This window comes from Thunnus albacares, chromosome 5, assembly GCF_914725855.1.
Source record: "Thunnus albacares chromosome 5, fThuAlb1.1, whole genome shotgun sequence".
Lineage (NCBI taxonomy): Eukaryota > Metazoa > Chordata > Actinopteri > Scombriformes > Scombridae > Thunnus > Thunnus albacares.
In genome coordinates this window covers 8,478,042-8,498,553 of record NC_058110.1, presented here as the reverse complement: position 1 = coordinate 8,498,553, position 20,512 = coordinate 8,478,042, and the positions used below count along the sequence as shown (strand labels likewise).

At 40.4% G+C, this 20,512-nt stretch overlaps 1 protein-coding gene across 1 annotated transcript; it reads right to left on the bottom strand.

Moving 5' to 3' along the window:
* Positions 1-4,012: 4,012 nt before the first annotated feature.
* On the bottom strand, positions 4,013-13,882 carry vwa1 (von Willebrand factor A domain containing 1). The gene is made up of 6 exons (XM_044350634.1): positions 13,470-13,882; positions 10,052-10,609; positions 7,193-7,525; positions 6,583-6,858; positions 5,991-6,266; positions 4,013-5,001 (listed from the first exon to the last, which is right to left on the bottom strand). Exons 1-6 carry the CDS (start codon positions 13,552-13,554, stop codon positions 4,973-4,975), a joined length of 1,557 nt encoding a protein of 518 aa, XP_044206569.1. The 5' UTR covers positions 13,555-13,882; the 3' UTR covers positions 4,013-4,972.
* Between the last annotated feature and the right edge of the window lie 6,630 nt (positions 13,883-20,512).

Below are 20,512 nucleotides of genomic sequence, written 5' to 3'. Positions count from 1 at the left end.
ACAGTCATATATGTTGTTAAATTGGTGAAATATGCATTTAAGCACATTAAATGTGCAATACCAATAGTTATTCAGGGATCTTGCAAATTATATTATTACAAATATTAATACATAATACATACATAATACATATACTATCTGTAACAGCAAAAACATTGTAATTACTGAAATGACCAAATCTGGACATGCACTCTGGCCTTGAGTGTTACTGACTGGAGAAGTTTTCATTGTATGAATTAAGGTGATTTAGAGCTTTCAGACCCCCAATGAGTGTCCCAGACTTCAGCCTGAACTGTCCCACATTAGGAAATGCACATAAGCTGGGACAATTTGGCAAAAGGAACACTTTTATATTTGCCATTTCTTCTCTGAGTATGATATCTGTATTCTCTTGTCTGATATGATTAGAAAACACCTTGGGGAATTCAGAATAGTATTGGCTGTAGATATAATGTTTTGGCTTCAGTATATTGTGCCAATTGCAGAAATTGTCCCACATTATTCTAATTCACCCTAAAATAAAACAAGAGATCAAATGGAGTTTAAATTGGGTTAGGTAAGACATATATTATGTAGAATAAATTAGCAAAAGATTTGACCCTAGGTCCTCTATGACATAATGTCTATTCAAACCTGCAACTTTGCCTGACTTCATTCTCATGCTGTAGTCTTGAAAGACTAAAACTGATGAAACAAAAACTAAACAAGATTAGGGTAACCTGATCCAGTTTGGATAAATTAGGAGCTAGAAGTAGCTCCCAAACTGGTATTATGTGTAAATGGTCTTCTGTAGGAATCAGAGCCAGAAGCCTTCAATCCAATATTGTATCATTTCTTTCAGACATATTTCTGTGGTCTCTTATCAGGAGGTTTAACATGATGATCACATTTAGGCCATCTGTTATTCCAAACTTTAATTCACTGGGCAGCTTTAAACTGGTGGAGATGTTGACACTGTTGTAAAATCTAAGCCAAATCCAAAAAGCTAAAACATCAGTAGTCTTAAAAGGAAGGCCATGACGAAAACAATTCAACTTTTGTAGGCCTGTTAATGGGCCTTTTTCACAAAAGACATATTGACACAGGGGCACCATATGAGGGGAAAAGTTAGGATGATTCTAAGGGCCTGTGACTGACAGGGGCCCTAAAAGTTATTAAAACATTGGTCAGTTTTTTTCAATATCAAAGTATTAACCTATCAACATTAAGAGAATATTTCATTTATAATGTACTAATAAAACTAATGGTTTGTTTTCCTTTTCTCACCCATTTTTTCATAAAGAAAGGTGGGTGTCGTCAATGAGTGGTGGAAATGAACCTGTTAGCTTATTCTTTAGTAAAATAGGCTACGTTTGCTCCCCAACATTAGTTAATTAATATCTTCACAGAGAATTCTGAGTGTTAACATTTTGCTCTGCTTTTAGCTGACATTGAATCAATGCAAGCAAACCTTTAGCAAGCTATTCATACTAAATCAGTTGTCCCTGCCCCTGCCTGGTGCCATGCAGCTTCAGGCTCAACAGCCCTGTCTCCCCATCGCCATACCCCCACCAATGAAACAGCCCTACTTCCAACTGAAGAAGGAGATCAGCAGCATTGTGTTAAATGACATGTCAGTTGGTATAATTGCAGAGGGTCTGTGGGAATTTCTTTTTTTATTATTATGAAAGAAAAGAAAAATGATTTTCAAACACTGTAATTGTTATTTTCACATAATGAAAATAAAGAAACACAGCCTATAGTCTGTATTGGGTGTTGGACAGTTTGAAGCATTGAGTGACTCAGTCTGTATTAAAGTGACTGCCAATGTTAAAATAATACCTTCAAGTCATATTGCCAAAGAACAGTATGTCTACATGGCTTTGATGCAGACTGAAATATGATTGCTTACTGACATCTAGTGGTGGTGACACCCAACTGCAGGTAATTTGGGTCAATATTCTGCAGGATTCAGCGCTGTTTAATGTTTTCTGTGCCGCATGCAGTTAATTTAAATCAACATAATGGTAGTGACTGAAATTTTGGTTATGGTGTTATTACAAATGGTATTATATTATAGGATATATTTAAGTTATATTTATTTTAAATTATTCATTAATGTTAAGAGAATTTTCCATTCAAGAATTTTACCATTGAGGTTACATTTAGACTGTAAAAGATGGCATTTAACACACTTATCAAATAATTAGTTCTACTGTATGCAGACTGTTGCATGCATGCATGCATGTCTAATTGTTCCTCACTTACTTTTGCCAATTTTAAGTGCTTAAGTGCTTAAACACAAAACATGTAGCCTATATTTTCTGGTATTTAGCATGACGTGAATCCACAAATCTTTTAACACCTAATCCTTAAAATTACATCATTAAACCAATCAGTCAATTTATACATTGGAGTTCCCCCCACTAGTGGTTCAACTATCAGCTCTGCCTCTATTGTATAGTAAAAGTTGTAAAAGCCTAATCAAATAGCATAAGAGCAGCGTAAACAACATTGCATAGCTATGCAGTGATAAGCTTTATAGTGATTAGTGAATAGTGATTATTTATTTTTTTACTGAACCTGAATAATGAAAATAATGTGAATTTAAACTGCTGATATTATGAGTAGAGCTGATGATTAGGCCTTAGGGAATATCTTTCAGGCTGTTTGTTAAGGATTGTTGTGGGATTGGGTGATATGACAATAAATACCATGAGACAATAAAGATTTGTCTACCTCCAGAGATTTCACTTTACTGTTTAGGTAACTATCCCATTAATATATCTGGTTGTATAAGGACATTCCAGTAAAATAAATGCAAATGAATGAATAGGACTGAATCACGGCAATGTTGGATTTACAAGGCTTGATCAGTGAGATGGTGTACCTTGACTTGTCAGGTATTTAGTTCCTTGGATTATCCACACACATACATACTCATCTGGGAAACTGGGTCAGACCTATGGGTTGAAATTACTGAAATAGAAATTCTGTATTAAATATCTTTAAGTCAACATTTAACCAGAAAAGACTAATTAATCGACTATGTCTATGAAAATGGTACCAATTCACCAGCTAACAGCTGAAAATGTGCTCATTTATCTACAGGGAGAAGCCTTGATACAGAGTTTCTGATTCAGTGTACTACACTTTCCTTAAGTTTGGTCAGGTAAGTGTGAAATCTGAAGTCTCTTTTTAATCCCCATTCACATTCTAATCTACAAATGTAAAAATAAAATCCACTGGTACGTGATGAATTGTAAAACCTTTGTAGAAAAGTTTTAATTAGTCCAGTACTTCCAGTACCTATCAGCCTCCATTGCACTGTTTATTTATGATTAGCAAATGTTGGCATGCTAACATGCTAAATTAAAATCATGAACATGGTAAACATTAGGCTATATCTACTAAACATCAGCATGCTAGCACTGTCGCTGTGAGAATGTTGGCATGCTGACATAGCTGAAAGCACCACTATTCCTAGGTACAGCCTGACAGAACTGTTAGCGCTGCCTACGCTCACCGGATGAAAGTAGAACCTTTTTAAGGTACAGTTAATTATCATAAAGTGATTTATAGGTATTCATAGTGCACTTCCATAAAGTTGATGATAGACAAGAAAAGACTTGTCAAAAGCAACGTTTAATCCCTGGTCTAGGCCAAGATCCAAAAATACTGGATCCTATACTTCCCATAATGCAACTTGATAACATCTTTCAGTAGACCCTCTCTGCCTGGTAAATGACCAATTCAAATTCAATGCCCCCAGCTTGTAACAAAGGCCTCCAGTAAAAAAAACTGTAGTTTTCAACCCCAAGCTGACCCAAGTGATGTCACTTGAGTATTTTTCTCACACTAGAAAAAGCTGATGCAGAGCCACAGAAGACTTAATGCAACTGCTTTCACTCCCGATGAGTGACATGTAAAATTAGTGGAGTACCCCCTTAAAAAAATCTATTCATCAGAATATTTAGCCCTAATCTTAGTTGTTGATGTTAGTTTGTCATATAGCAAAAAAAAAAAAAAAGTATTAACAAAATTATTAAAGAACTTTATTGCAAGCTCATGTTAAAATTCAATAGTGGTCACCAAACATGACATAATACATTTGCTCTGAGAGGATAACAGTAAAAGACCAGCTGTAAGCCTGTGAGGATCCTTTCAATAGAGGGCAGCAAAGACCAGCTTATAAAAAGGTAACAGTCTTAAAATGCAAACAGCATGTCTGTATACTGTACGCTATTAATTCTCATACTTACATGACTCTAGATTAATAAATATAAACAATGGATCTACCAATACAAGACCTCTTTCAGCTACACACAATGTAACATATGCAGCACCTCCGTTGGTCTGTTTGTAATTTCTTGAACGTTTAAAGCAATCCCTGAATCTCCTGTTATTAAAGGGCCACACGTTAACCTTCCCTCCTTGTGCACACAAGTATCCAATGTTATCAAATGTGCTGATAAGGAAGTAATGTAGGTGTAAGACATACGTATTCATTATAAATGTAAATCAGATGTTCTCTTTTCTTTAGCAGGATTTGAAAAAATGCTGGTTTGGGCATGAGGCCCACATATGGTGCAAAGCGGTCTGCAAAACAAGCCACATAAAACATCCAACAACCTCAACATGCCCTGCTCTGTATCAAAACAGACCTAAAAAATATCTTTACCTTACACTTGCATCTTTAAACTGAAGCATTATACATTTACTACATGTGTAAACCAGATGAGACAATAGAAATGGAAAAGCAAATAGTCCTCTGTGTTGCAGATTGGAGCAGTCAACATGTGGCCATATTGTCCCAGACCACTCTTAAGTCTCTATGGCTTCCACATGAGTGCTCAGTAAGCCAAACCACACATCTCTCCTGGATAATATCCACAGAGGGGAGAGGCACTCAAAAGAATTATGGATGAAAGTCAGCGTTCTTCTAGTCATCATCCCTCCATGTTTGGTAAGGTGCACTTGCAGTTCAGAGGCGCTATGATCGGTAGCCATATGCTCTTGCGTCTGAAGGGCAGAAGGAGAAAACAGCTGATATGACATCAATATTTATACAGTTTGAACACAAATGAGATTAATCTGGAGTCATAACTGTGTCCAACATAAACATGTTTCTGTTAACTCAAATTACAATAAAATAATAATTACAATAACATATTTCCTGACTTACTTCTAGTCTAGTCTTTTCCTTTAGCACCACCATGAGGTTGACATTTCTCATACTATTGCGTAGATTGCCATAAAATTTTGGTAAAAACACACTTTTCCTCTTGTGCCACCAATTTTTAATCCCAATGTCCAATATACTTTGAGTCATGACCAAATAGCTACAAAACTAATGACTAACATGCCACACAAAGTTAGCACATCATGTTTACATCTCGCTCAAAGCCGAGCTGTGTATAAGTACAGTCTCACAGAGCCGCAAGCATGGCTGTAGACTCTTAGTCTTGTTTAAACATAAGTTTCCCTTGCTTTGAGCACTACAAAAAAAATAAATTTATCTCATTTGTGTGGACATGGAGGCATGAGAATCACAGAGACGGATACCTAAAAACCTGGACAATAAAACCAAAACTATCTGCATGGCTAGATTCTGTCTATTAGTTTCAAATGAGATTTTTTAAAATAATTTTGGGAAATTGAGCCTTTAATGGAATTGTTAAACATTTATGGAAATACTCTTATTTGCTTTCCTTCTGGGAGTTAGATGAGAAGATCGAGGAAGCAATTAGCTTAAAGAGAGGAAACAGCTTTTAACTTTGGAAAGGGCCAGGCTAGCTGTTTTTCCTCCTGCCAGTTTTTATGCTGAGCTAGGCTGATTGCCTCCTGGCTCTAGCTGTGTGCTAAATGCACAAACTTGAGAGTGGTATATACATATGTTCAGAAAGAAAGCATACAGGGATTTCAGGCATACAGTATTTCCCAAACTGTTGAACTATTGCTTTAAACAGCAACTCCACTACAAATTTACTTCATGATCTGTCACCACTGACCTGAGTCAAACTGTGCTGTGCAACACAGTCCCTCTCCCCGAGCTGTCTTGTAAATGGGTGACACACACACCCTAGCCGATGGGGGGAGGTGTGTGAGGCGCGTTGACAGAGAGTCGGGTGGCAAATAGAGGGAGGAGCGCTGGGCAGGGTCAGAGCTTTGCTGTCCTTCCCAGGTGAGCCAGTAACCCCTCAAACCGGCCATACTGCCCTTCCAGTCGACCTGCACTGAGTCACTACCCACTGTGGTCAACTGAAGGTCTGCCAGGGCTGGAGTCACTGGAAAGAGAGACCACAGAGTATCATATTTAGTTGGAGTATTAGAAAGAAGAGGATATGAATGTAGTGGAAAAATAGAGACTAGAGGAACTGCTTCAATAGAACTTGTACAGTAATTGTTTTGTTTGGCTCTAGCTCAGCTAGCAGCTCCGAAGTGCACTTGGAGTAGTCAAACCTGAATCCTGAATGGGACTGATAGTAATTATCTGAAATTTAAGAGACAGAAAGGACTATGCTGTGTAGGATTAGGATTAGCGTGCAGCAAACTGATCATCTTCATCACTGAGTTTGACTGTTTTTTCCTCATATAGCTCACCTTCCTGAGTACACACTTTGACAGACATTGCCTTCTCCTTGCCCGAGGCGTGCCGGGCGCTAACAGTGACCAAGTAGGTGGTATCTGGTTGGAGGTTCTTGAGGAGTGTGGAGTTTTGTGTTCGGCCCACTGTGACAGCGTGGAGCTTGCCCTTGGGCAGGGCAGAGTATTCGATGTAGTAACTTGTGACCGTCTCTGGCTGAAGAGGACCCCAACTCACTCGAACACTGGTTTGCCCTGACTCAGAGACCGTTACCACAGCTGGACTCAGCAGCTCTGGTGGGAGAGTGCGGAGACAAGAAAAAACACTGAGCCAGTAAAAGACAATATGACAAAAATAACAAACTACAGCTGCAACCCATGATCATTTTCAACATTGATTAAAAATTTTTTTTATAAAATTTGAAATAATTGTTCCAAGACCCCAAGGAGAGATCTCCAAATTGATTCAAAACTCCAAAATATTCAATTTACAATTAAATACAACAGATTAAAGGAATTTGAGAAGCTGGAACAGTTAAATGTTTCTACTGTAGCAAAGGATGTCAGTAGCAAAGTAAGTGTAAAGTTATGGTTTATGACACATTGTGTATATGGGATATAACCCAACCTGGTTTTGTTGTGAAGGTGACAGAGAGAGTATTAAATGCTTGTTCATTGGACTCCGGAGTCAGTGTGACGTTATAGGTGGTGTCAGGCTTCAGGCCTGTTAGCTTGACAGTGCTGGAATCTGCAGATTGGGTGAGTCTCTGGTAATGACTCCCACTGGTGCTCGGACTGGTCCCAGTTCCACCTCCTGCACCACCTCCTGCTCCTCTTGATGGAAGCGGACCGAAGCGGATCTCATAGTAGCCCGTCAGACTGGACAGAACGGGTCGCCACTGGAGCGTGGCAGAGTTGGTGGAGACGTCTTTGACATTGATTCGCTCAGCTCGGATGATCTCTGTTGAAGGCGGGATGAAGAAGATTGAAGTAACTGTGCGGGTCTGTCAGAGTTAAGGAAGAAGTTATCATTTTGCAAAGAAAGAGACAGGATGGTGACAGGGAAGAGAACAAGACAGAGTGCTAAAAATGCCTTGGCTTCAGACAGCCACCCACATAGACAGACAGACTTGGGTTTCTGAAAACATTCATAACCCTTGCAATAAGACAACTGGAAATAGCCAGCCCAGTTAGGCCCTGCAGCAAAATAACAGACTTCACAGAGGCATTGATATCTGCAATAGGATCCATTTCTCCTTGTCTTACACAACCCTTATTTATACTATGCATTATGTCTTACAGCTGCAGTATATACTGTGTAATTGCTGAGGTGTCCCTTGTGAGTGTTATGGCAGTTACCTAATCTGGAGAAATGGGTAACCCCCCGAGTCTATATATATAAATATATATATGTATCATGTCTGGCATAGTGTTGGGGGATGCAGTAAGGGAAGTTGAATCATTAATCCATTAATAGACCACCCTATCTCGTTACAGAGACTCTTACACACACACACAGACATGCTCAGTGTCCATGATTCCTATTTAGCTTCACTGTCTACAGGAGTATATGTGGAATTAGGGAGAAGCACAGAGACATATAACACACCTGTGTATGAGTGGCAGGCAACTAGTGTGATTGTAGCTGTTTGAATGAGGGAGTTTCTCAAAGCTACTGAAAGACATGGGTAATGCAGATGTAATGTTACTGTTATCTATAGCTCCTTTTTGAGCCTTGATTTTTAAAAGGTCAGTTTGCCTAAATCATGAAAACTATTTTCTCAGTTACTTCTAGTGGTATCCACCCTTGCATATAGTTTTGGTTTTATGTGCTGAAGTTTTGTTGCTGCTCAAAACTTGAAAAAAAAAAAAAAAAAAGTGTGTCTATCCAAAGCAATGTCCTGGGACTATGTCTTGGATCAAAAGGTTTGTGGATTACCCAAAGTAACCATGTCATTACACATTGCTTTTAAGTTTTTTAAAGCTTTGAGTGACAGGAACAAAAATCAATTTAATTACTGCATTATAAAGAGGTGCCAGCAGAAAAACCCAGACAAAGAAACCCAAAGGTATATTGTAATGAAACTACCCAGAAATGTATGTGATAAATACTACTGATAAATTGTGAAAAATAATACTAATCCTAGAAATTACAGTTAGACCAGCATGGGGTGACGTGGAATTATGCTAAAGATAACATAATCAACTACTGGTATTTACACATCCAACATTAGCATTCATTTGGAGTCGTGTTTATGGCCACCTGGTACATATAAGTACTTGGCCTCCACCAACACCAAAGCAAATATCTCACTTGTTAGAGGCTTGATAGAAATGCTTGAATACGTTTACCAGCTATTTGCTAACATTGTCTGTGTGCTGATTAGCTCTGGGCACGTTGTGTATAGTGGTTTTATCCATTATTTTCACTAAAACACCAGGAAACAAGGTTGATAATAATGGTGAGATTAAACCAAAACAGTAAATTTGGTAAAATAATAATAAATTGATGAATTACATCAAATGATGCCATAAAAACACTAAGTATAAAAAATACTACTACTACTATTGACGTGGAGGAATCTGTACCAATAGCCACATCTATTTTAAAAGGATTAAAAAGTATTAGTTTTGGTATTCTGTTTTACTTATGTGTCTGACGATCACAATCCATCTCATAATTCATTTGTTTACTTCTTTAATGTAGTTTTTAATCGGAGATATCTTTAATTTTAAAGGTCCAATAAATTACATTGAGCCTCACTGGATGTCAACAAACAACTATTTGCTATGTATAGATAGTGGAGTAATGGCGACCTGAGCAGTGAATGAAGTCACACTCCCTCTGTGTGTGTTGTTATCCAACCTTCTCTGTTCTTTGTGTTGGTAGCTGCACCGGCCGCACGTGCATGTTAGTGCATGTGAGTCCCTCTGTGTCTTCCACATCCATTTCAAAGATGACGGCCATGTCACAAACTTTCTCAAATTACAGCTAAACAGTGCATTAAAATATGTTTCTGAAAACATTTGAGGCAAGACATAGGCAATGCAGTAAGAGAATCTTGATCCATATATGATCAGCACTTCCTAGTTTGAAAGTTTGATCTGAGTTTTGTGAGTTGTCGGCTTTCTTTTTTTTTTCCAACTTTGTTGAGTAAACAACACACGTTTGTTTTGGTCTGACATGTTGGTGCTATAGTGCGACATCTAGTGGCTGAGTGTCGTATACTGCAACTTAAAGACAGGTAAGCATAAAATTGAAGTCCAACCCACTGAGCAGTATCTTGACATACTAGTAAATTGAATAACAAAATTTTTAAAAAGTATTTTTAATCCATTTTAAAATGTTAGAAAAATATGAATTCATTTGATTATTAATGAACAAAAGGAACAAAAACAAAAAACAAAAAAACAGTAATTATTCTGGTAACACACTCCAGACCCCATATCTACTTTAAACCTCAAGAATCACCTATGCCATACTTACCAATGATGGCATTCCGCAGGTCCTCTGTGATGATACTCATATCATCGATGTCCACAAAGTACAGGTGGTTTTCAATCGGTGGAGTCACCACTTGCCTGAACACCTGATAGTTACCAGGCCCAGTGGAGGCCACCAGCACAGCCACGCCCTCTTCCCGCAGCTCGGCCATTGGTCCAATCACATCGCCTGGTTTCACCCCATCCGTCAACCACACCAGCACTCTCGGGAGCCCCGGCCGGGCCCCACCTGCTGCTCCGGGTCTCAGCACCCGGTCCCTTGCCATTCTCAGCGCATCTACTGTGTTGGTGTCCCCCCTGAGAGGTTTGATGCTCCTCAAAGCCCCCTGGAGACCACTTTGGGTGGTATAGGTGTCAAAGCCAAACTCAAGGCGTGGTTGGGTCCCCACCTGCAGAAGCCCTACCCTCACCTGATCCTCTCCCAGTGAGAAGGGGAGGAGGAGGTCAGACAGGAAGGAGAGCATGTGCGAGTGCTCGTAGGATGACACGCTGCCTGAGGAATCCACTAAGAAGAGGACGTCACCCTCGCAGCAGTTGAGCACTGTGGAGAAACAATAAAGATCAATACGGTTGTCCGTTTGTCTTGTGATGCTGATGCTCCCTCTATGATTCCTTTTTACTCCAACAACTTTTTCCACAAATCCCCTCTCATGCTTCACGACACAAACACTTGCACACACACACACTTGGAATCTTCCTCCCTTGCTCCATCCACTTCCTTGGAACAAGGAACAGTCATATAGTCATTACAACATTTATTTAGGGGATATGGTCAACATAAAAGCAAGTCCAAAGCAAGAAAGAAACAAATAATTACAGTGAAGATAAGAAGAAATCAAAAGAAACAGAGGAAATACAAAATGATGCTTACGGTAACTTCAGATGGATAAAAGGGGTTCTGAGCCAAACTGTTCTTTTCCTACCCAATTTTCCATATTTCATGACTGAAGTAAAGTTAAAAGTGAATGCCAAGACTGAAGGCTGGGGAGGGGTGTTGGGGGGGGGGGGGGGGGGGGGGGGGGGGGGCAGTAGCTGCTGGATATTAGTGGTAAAGGAGGAGGGAGTGGAGAAAGGAGGTGGGACAAGGGGAAATAAAAGGCGTTAAAAGGAAAGGAGTGGGGGGGTTGTACTGGCAGTTCCATGCGAGAGACGAGGAGGAATGTTGGATGGCCATATACAGAGCAGAGAGGGAAAGAAAGAGGCAGCAGCAATAGAGACAGAATCTAAAAGCAATATTTAGTTGCAGATCTTCAGATTGTGCACTCATCCAAGGAAAAACACTCACTGTTAAAATCACAAAACCAAGATTAAGGAGAGAAGAAAAATAAATGTGAGAGACACATATAGTGAGAGATAATTGCCTCTGGAACATTCTGGCTTATTAAGAATGCAATTACAGGCAAACACCTTGACACCTTTGGAAACGTTCTTTGGATGCTTCTTTTTAATAATTGAATGTGTAACACATGAGATGAGGTTTTGATAAGACTCAGAGGTGTCGAAAGCTGAGAGGGCAGCAAGGCATGTGTACACACACAACTCAAACATGAACACACACATGAAGACATGCACGCCAGCTGCCTTTTTCTCCATCAGCCTAAAGAATTCCTTACATATGCCTTGTTTGGACTTTGGGGAGAGGGGGCCTCTCTGTATCATGGCCCCCCTACCTCTACCTTTGTGCAGGTATGTCTTTATCTGAAACCCTATTTTGACGTCTGGAGATAACTGTTTCACTGTTTATCTAGAGAAAAGACAGGTTTAATGCAGTCTGCTGCTATCGTACATGCGGTAAATCTGATTTATTGGTGGACTATTAGTAGTTGAGCGATGTGATGGTGGAAAAATGAAGCGTGAAACCTCACGAGGCCCCAGTAAAACACTACGGGAGCAGAGTGGGTCTCGCAACCTGTTGAACACATGGGTACAAGATGAGTCCAACATAGGCCTGCACAATATAGGGTTTGCGTGCTGGATGCGCATTAGTGTAAAGCGCATTTGAGGACCAAACACAAGATAAGACAAACATAAACATGAGGTGTGCTGCTGAAGATTAGAGGAATTTCGATTTATAAGCACATCATGCCCAGAAGACTTCAACAACAGAAAAAGAGACACCAAAATAAATAGTCACAACCTTAGTTTCTCTTAAATACCCATTCTTGATCCTTAATTACTGACTTAATTACTCATAATTACCATTAAATTGGGAAAAACATGTCTTGTTTTTCTGTGTTTGTGACTTGTGGGGAGATCTTTATTGGACAAGGATGAAAGTATTAACAGCAAGTGCACCTATAAAAAGCCCCAATTACTGTAAGCTAAGTTGGTTCAGACCCATCAAGTCTCTATTAATGGAAATAGCAAAGTGACAGCATCTTACTCACTGTCTGACAGTCATAAAGAGGCCGACAGACTAACTGGTGTCACCACTAAGTTTGGCCTGTCAGACACTTAATGATCATGAGCTATACCACAGGTGTGGCGTAAGGCATCACTGAGATAACAGCTGATGGCATTTGTTTTTCTGTGTTAGTGACACAATATTAGAATCTGTAGTTATTTATCAAAACGGGTGAGAATTGGCATGTGAATTTGTGTAAACACAGCCGTGAGACCATTTTACAGCTTTGTAACAATGCCTCACTGTCTGTAAACTCTGTAAAAGTGTAAAATGAAGAAACTTCAAAAACAGCCTAAACAAACTTTTTATTAAATCTCTGTGACCCTCATATGAGATTTTCATCATTAGGTATGATTGAGTGCATCATTTACAGTGGTGTGTTGATGTGGAAAGTGCAGGTCAGAGCTGTCATTCTTGGTCTTATTACTTTAATTAATTAAATATCAATACATTTTGATCTGGAGAGGGCTTTGTCCTCTCCTAGGAAACCACAGCTGCAAGGCCAAGAAATGTCATCAACAGACAATAATATGGAAATTAAGCTCTTTCTTGTGCTATATGAGGAGCCCCTAAAGCCTTCTGTTGGATGCCTGGGTGGTCCCTGCATGGGATTTCATCAACTGACAATTCAATACCTGGAGTCATGCCATTTCACTGAGAACACTGGTGTAATATCAACCCCACCCTGGTATACCCTGAGCCCAGACAGCCCCTCCACCTCCGCCAGCAGCATCGGTTCCCAGTAGCTCATATTATTTGCCTTTAAAGCTTTTAAACTGACTTTATATTGATTAAATTCTTTGGGACAAAGTTGTCTAATAACTGACAAGATATTTAAGTCCCCACAATACAAAAAAGGAGAGTTTCATTCCATAATGTTTGATCATATTGTTTCAGCCATAGTTTAAAAATTGACTTCTGCCACATGTTTCTCTATCATAATGCTAAGAAAGGTAAATTTGGCTTCCACTGGATGAATCCATCTGAGGGGGCTTACCTGCTTCAGGTGGGGGGTTCTGTGTAGCCGACGGCCGCAGGAGCGAACACAACAGCATCCATGTCAACAGCACGAGGCTCTCCATCACTGTAAGCAATGTTTATACTCAGTTCCACTGACGCAAATTAAAACACAAATGTTACGGGGTCTTGAGTCGACCCTATATATCCACCACAGCCCGGAGGAGCGCGCTCCAAGTCAGTAAATCACAGTCAAAGCATAATTTATAGGAGTCACATCAAGCCCGGGTCTTTATTTTGCTTCTCGTCTTTCTTCTTTGCTGAGCATGATCTACCTCTCGGAAGCAGGAGACTCTGGAAGTTAAACTTCAACTAAACCAAACTGAAAACTTAAGCCCGTGTGCGCAAGGTCCGGACGCTCCCCGTCAATGCAAATGCGCCTCGCTCGCGCTCTGGGCACGTGTATCAAGCACGCGAGAATAAATGCAATCTTTTCAGACTTCCAAAATAAACTCTCATCGCTTAGACTATTTTCTTTTCTTCAACAAAGCTGTAAAATGGTCTCACGTTTTCTGCGAGGGACCAACTCGGATTGAATTGAATTTACAGTTCATAGAAATATGAGATACTTACTAATGTCAACCAGCCCATCATGTGTTTCATGTATTATACTGATAAAATGACTAATAATATAAATAAACCCAGCCTTTAGTCAGGTGGAAGAAATATTTAGAACTTTTACTAAGTAAAAACAGTAAATACCACAAAACGTGAGAAGTACTGTATTATCAACAAAATGTTGTTAAAGTATCAGTAGAAATTGTTGCTTCGTTATGTTTATTACTATTATGATTATGATTATGATTATTTATGCATTAACCTGTAAGCATGATTTTATTGTTGTCTGGGTAGATTGTGGAACTCATTTTCACTGCTTTACTCACTGTTGACTCACTGTTTAATCTGACCATGCATGATAAACTGATCACATGCTTTATTACTCTGACATTACTCTGCAAAGTAACTACAGCTGTCACATAAATGCTGTTACAGTATTTTCCTCTAAAATGTATTGCAGTAAAAGTGTAAAGTAGCATAAAATAGAAAATACTCAAGAAATACTCAAGTATAAGTATAATACATTATAATTTAAGTATTAGTACCTCAAATGTTACTCAAGCACAGTTTTTAGTTATCTGCCACCAACTGTGTTCGGTAGATGTAAACAAGTTTCAGTTGTAAATGAAATCAAATGCAGGGACTTTACCATAGCAGCACATACACCCCTGACACAGAGACTTGATCACAAACATTTAATGTCTGCTTATTGGAAGAACAAAGCAATCAGAGTAATAATAATAATAATGATAATAAAAGCCCCCACTAAAATGGCAAACACAAATGGGCCTTTAGTTTGAAAGTAAAGCTGCTTAAACTTCCCTTTGGCGACTTCTGTCAAGCTTGACACACCTCTCTGTCTTATGTACCTCACTCCTCCCTACTCCCTCCAGTCTCCCCAGTAACTCAGAATAGTAAATAGGGCTGTGTTCACCATCCAGGCGTCAACTACTTGGATCTGAGCCACATTTTGATTCAAGTCTTCAAGTTACCCTGTTGGCAGGGATATATATGAGGAACCCACTAAAAACTCACTTTGCATTTTTACAGAGAAATATTTGATAGGGGGTCATACACACCATGGGGAAGTACCAGCTGATGTGGGTTTACACTGACTGCAAGAAAAAAAGAAACATATATTTTTTGCTGAAATGCTCTACGTGGGAATCCTTGGACTTGATAGTCTTCAGACAGTGCAAGTAATATTTATACCTTTAGACTTTATAACTTATCTTGGTGAAGGCAAACATGAGTTTCAGCTCTCCAAGAGATTAAGAAATCTCTGGTTCACCCGAGACAGACCGCAAATACTTGCAGCATTTAAACCACTGGGAGTGCATCTTTGAAATTATACAGCACATAGTTCTAGGTCGACAGCTTTGCATGTAGGCTATTCTCTGAGGTCAACCACTCAGCCTTTTAAAATAAAGTAAGATTTACGTGTGGAAAGTGAAGTGAGTGGACAGTTTAGCACCAGGCTGCATGGATTTGTATTGCACCTACTTTATGATTCACTGTTATTGTGTGTGTTTGGGTGTGTGTGTGTGTGCGTGAGTGTATCAGACAGACAAAGAAGAAACAAATGAGTAGGAGGGAAATAAATGGATGGAAGAGGATGTAGGAATTCAAGTGGGACCAAACAAAGGTCTAGATTCCTCTGTGACACATCATGTCCAAATACTTCTATTGTTCCAATGCGACATTTACGATAAACACACCCTCCCAATACACACACCTAGTAACTAACCACTCCCAACGCAGTGCAGTCAGTGATTGGGAAGCATTATGATAGCGCTGTCTAACCTATAGTTCCTTGTAATCAACAATGTAGAAAACTATGAGAAATGAGATATGAGACAAGCACAAGCACTTAATTATGCTTTATGCATTTTACATGCATTTACAGTAACTACTTTGGCAGTCATGACAATTTAAGACTGTCAGATTACTGAAAATTTAAGTTTTATGCTCTGTTGCTAAAATTGAACTCTAAATGTCTGGGAAGCCTGCTGCATCATGATCCCTTTACACTGCTGCTACTGCACAACAGACATGCAACATTAATTTCTCTGCGGTTTTTGTGCGCCTCCCCTCCGGGGCTGAGCATGTTCTCACATGCACATTTGCGGCCCCCGCAGCCCATGGTCAACGACACTGTGCTGTTAAGATATTACTACAGATGGGAGTTCTCTTCTTGTGCTGTGTTTTATACTAGCTGTAAATCAGTTAGATATACACAGTTTACCCCCACCTGGAACAACTTGGCACTGGGTGTGCATGTGTGTGTGTGTGAGCAGTAAATAGCTGAACATGCATGTGCACAGAGCATGCTGTGAGTGTGTATTCTTAGCATGAGCCTGTGCTCATACGTGAACACGTCTGTACGTATTTCATCATGTCAAGCACTGCATGAGTTGTGCAATGACAGATTACATGCAGCTGACTGACCTGTGTCAAGTACATAAACCGCAGTCGCGTTTGTCATTGCGCTGAAATCCATAGACATTGCCAGCTGTTTCCACCCAACACAGCTTCATGTCAGCACACTGTCTCTTCTGTCTCAATCAGTATGTCTGATTATGCAACCTGAACAGTGATTTGTTTCTGCTCATTTTCACATACCATCAAAGTCCTGGTGGGATGACAACTGAAAGCATTTTAAGAGGGAAAAAGTGCAACAGCACGGTAAACTTGACCTTGTAACTCTTGGGGAAGACAGAGGAGGGACTGAAATGGGAGGAGAGGTGAAAACAGCGAGATGTCATCACAGCAAGGGAAGAGTTTACGAAATTTTGTTCATCACAATATTTAGGGTGTGATAACATGGAACTTGAGAAAAACAACCCATCCTGTGGGAGGGTTGAAGCCTGCAACACTCTTCAAGCAGCCTGAGTTGCTACGTCTTATATAGTCTCTTGTAACTTCGGCCCATAATAGCAGCCTAGTTGTAATTACCCATTAAAAGCTTGGCTGCAGAGGATTTGGCTACATATTGGAATGCTCCTGTCAGTGGTTGAGTGAATTCCACAGATCTATATTTGCTAGTGTTTTTCTCCTTTCTGCCAGTCTATGGTATTCGAGGTTTGGTTTATAGTGAACCGTGTTTTTTTGTGCAGGTTTGAGGAAGAAAGGCAGATACATTGTCACTCTCTGAGAAAGAGAAAACCAAACTACATCAAGATAAAGAAAAGATTGAGGAGGAGAGACTAGATAAAACACTGATTGAGGAGAAAGAGATTATAGGGAGAGAAACAAGGCTGGTACAAGTAGGAGAGGGATGGCAAAGTCAGATAAGTCCAAGGGATGTTAGATAGGAGTGAACACGGATTAAGTATTTTGCAGAATTTACTTTGGAGCTCAAACATACTGTAGAGCCAAGAACACATTGCCTCCCGTGTGGTGAATGTTGACAAGGCATATAAATAAAAGTCATTAAACCAAAAATAGAGACAGGGAAGTTTGAGGGACTTCCCTTCACTGGGATGTGCAAAGGACCAGAAATGCGGCAAGTGCCCACTGCCTTCCTGAGCTGCACTGATCCCTCCAGTCCTGCGTCACTGGTACCTTCCTGACTCCACTGATCAGCATCCTGTATATGTCCATGGTGAGTCTTGTCTTTTAAGCTGTGTGCATGAAGGCATTTCCTAGGCTTTTAACTTTTGAAACCTTTTGCCTTGGCAGAAAGTGGCAGAAAGCATTTCACACAGGATCTCCAACCTGCATGGAATTCACAATGAATGCTCTTCTTTTTCAGTAGGATGCTGCCTGTGTTCCAGGAATCTGAGACTTAACTGCATCCAGGAAAATGCTCAATCTTTGCTTTGCCTAAACAAATATGACAAGTTAGATTAAACAAAAGCAACCATCCAGTTAGACGCAGGGCCGCATTTTCAAAGAAGCACCCCTGTGTCTGCTCACTGTCTAGGAGAAAACTGGGTACGGCTAGACCCATCTTGCTACTTAGAACATCTGTTTTGCAAAAATCGACAGTGAGTCTTCTCACTGGTGAGGCCAACACCCACTGCAAGTTTCCACAGTAAAATGTCACAGCCTCTGGTTCTGCCAAGTTGGGTCAGTGGAGTTTCTCTCTATAGCTGGCTTGGCTCCTCTTGAGAGGTCTGCTTAGACAATGGTCTTACTGTGTTGAGGAGTGGCTGAGGAGATGTATTTATAGATAGCAGATAAGTGTACTCTTCATTTTGGCTCAGTGTCAACACAAACCCAATGGGGGAAATTGGATAAACTTTGAAATGATTTGATTGCATCTAATGCCTGAGGGAAAGAGGCCCATGATAAATGAGCAAGCCTACTGAATCAACATTTTATGGGCAATTTTAACAGCACAATAGGGTCAGACCCTAGCTGCATGCAAGAAACTTTACTCCTAATGAGTCTAAAGTTCTCAGGAAGGGCTCCACTGGTCATTTCCAAAACTTCTAAATAAAGCAGTGGATTCATCTGTGAGGATTCTGTTTTGTTGACTATAGGTCAGCAATACAAAAAGGAAATTCCATTCACAGCCTCATCGTGCCCTCAAGTGCTTTGTTGTACTTTATGAAATGAATCTGACTTCTAGTGCTCCCCAAAAACTGAGAAATACTAAAGTCAGTTATTCAGAGACCACATGAGAAAGGTCAGTGACTCATCGAAGTCAAAGTTCTCCAAGCACTGACTGTTTGTGGGAAGGAAGATGGTAGGCTACAGTTGGCTGGATGTAACAAGCGTTTCTCACACATATACACACACACAGCCACAGTCACTGTGCTGAAGTGTGTTTGTGTCTGTATTCACATTACAAGGACTTTAATAAATCTTCTCTTACCCACCCCATATTCTCTAGTCCTATCCTTTATTTGCTCTCCATCCTCTCCCTCTCTGCAACTGTTTTTATTGTAGTAGGCCTATCAGCGTCCTCTCTTATTTTCAACATCTTCCTTTCAGCTGCTTCTCTAAAGTGTTTTGGCCACAGTGGATAGCAGCTGGATTCTTCATTCTCTCCTCCCTTTGTGATTCCTCACCCTCTTACTGCGCTTCACCTCGCATACACTCCTTCCTCAGTGGTCCCAGCTGCCTTCCACCCTTAGTAACACTCCTGTACACTATCCAAACACACAAACACAAGCACACACACACAAGCCCTCACATGCGCTGACAGAGGTGCACACGTATATATGGAATAAATGCACACACGGGCCAATTGCACACACACACAAAAGGTAGCTGAAGTCACTTTTGTGGTATGTCTGAAAGTTTAAAGAAGCAGGGATGTGTTGTACTTACAAGTGCATCTGCAGTGGAATCTGTCAGGGCAGGTTGTGTTGGGGGGAGGACCTGGCAACCTATCAAAGCTATCAGTAGGGAACACCCTCTCTCTGCTCACTCTAAAAGAGTGCACAAATAAAAAGAGAATGCTTACAAAGGTTCATATCTTGTTCAAAAGCCACAATTTCTACACCTGGTCAAATCTTGCTTTTGCTGTTTGTGTTGCAGGCCAGGAATAACGAGAGGTTGAAACACTGTGGTGCAAACCTTTACTCAAACACCTCACCAGGTGTGATGCACATCCCTCTGGTCCTTTAATGACAGAAAGATGACAACCTTGCTGTGCTGTTTGGCCCATCCTGCCTGTTAACACAAGCACCTGTCATCCTCATCCGCTGCCTCCCCACTTAAGTCCTCGCCTTTCACTTCCAGGCCTGTTCTGCACACATTCGAAGTTTCAGCCTTTCTCTTGTTACCTGTTCCCTACTTCCTGCTCTTTCTTTATGTAGATGCACGCCCTCCAAAGTGTCCCAAAGGTCATACGGTCCACTCTGTCTTGGTTTCACTCAGCTCCCCTCCTGTTGAGTGTCAACGTGACAGAAAGGAGAAGAAGCCTGACATTGTCTGTTAGTGATATGGTATGGGGGAGATGAGGGGGGAGGTATTGTGTTTGAACTTGTCTGGCTTGAGCTCTGTCTGTCTGCCTGTCTGTTTTTCAATGAGTAATCCATTGTAAGACTGAGCACACACACACACACACACACACACACACACACACACACACACACATACACACACAAGGTCGGATTGTATGACATAGCTCAAGTACAAGAGAAAAGAGTTTTTTAGCCCAGGGGAAATTGAAAGGTGACGGGGGAGACGTGTAGGCTGACGGTCGGGTTAAAGAGTTTGGCTTCTCCTTATGGAGAAATTGCTGAAGCTTCTGTGGATGACACAGTACAATATTGGTTATGAGGCAGTAAAGTAAACCTAAAATTGTCAAAGATTAACACAAGTTGTTTAACAATCTCCACTCCCAAGTGTGTTTTATTAGTCATAGTATTCCAATTGCAGACGCAATTTCAAGTCTGTTGGTCGGTTCACCATTTTGGTTCAGACAGAAATATCTAAACAACTACTGGATGAATATCCGAGAAATAATATCCAGACATTCAAGGTCCCCAGGGGATGGATCTAACTGAC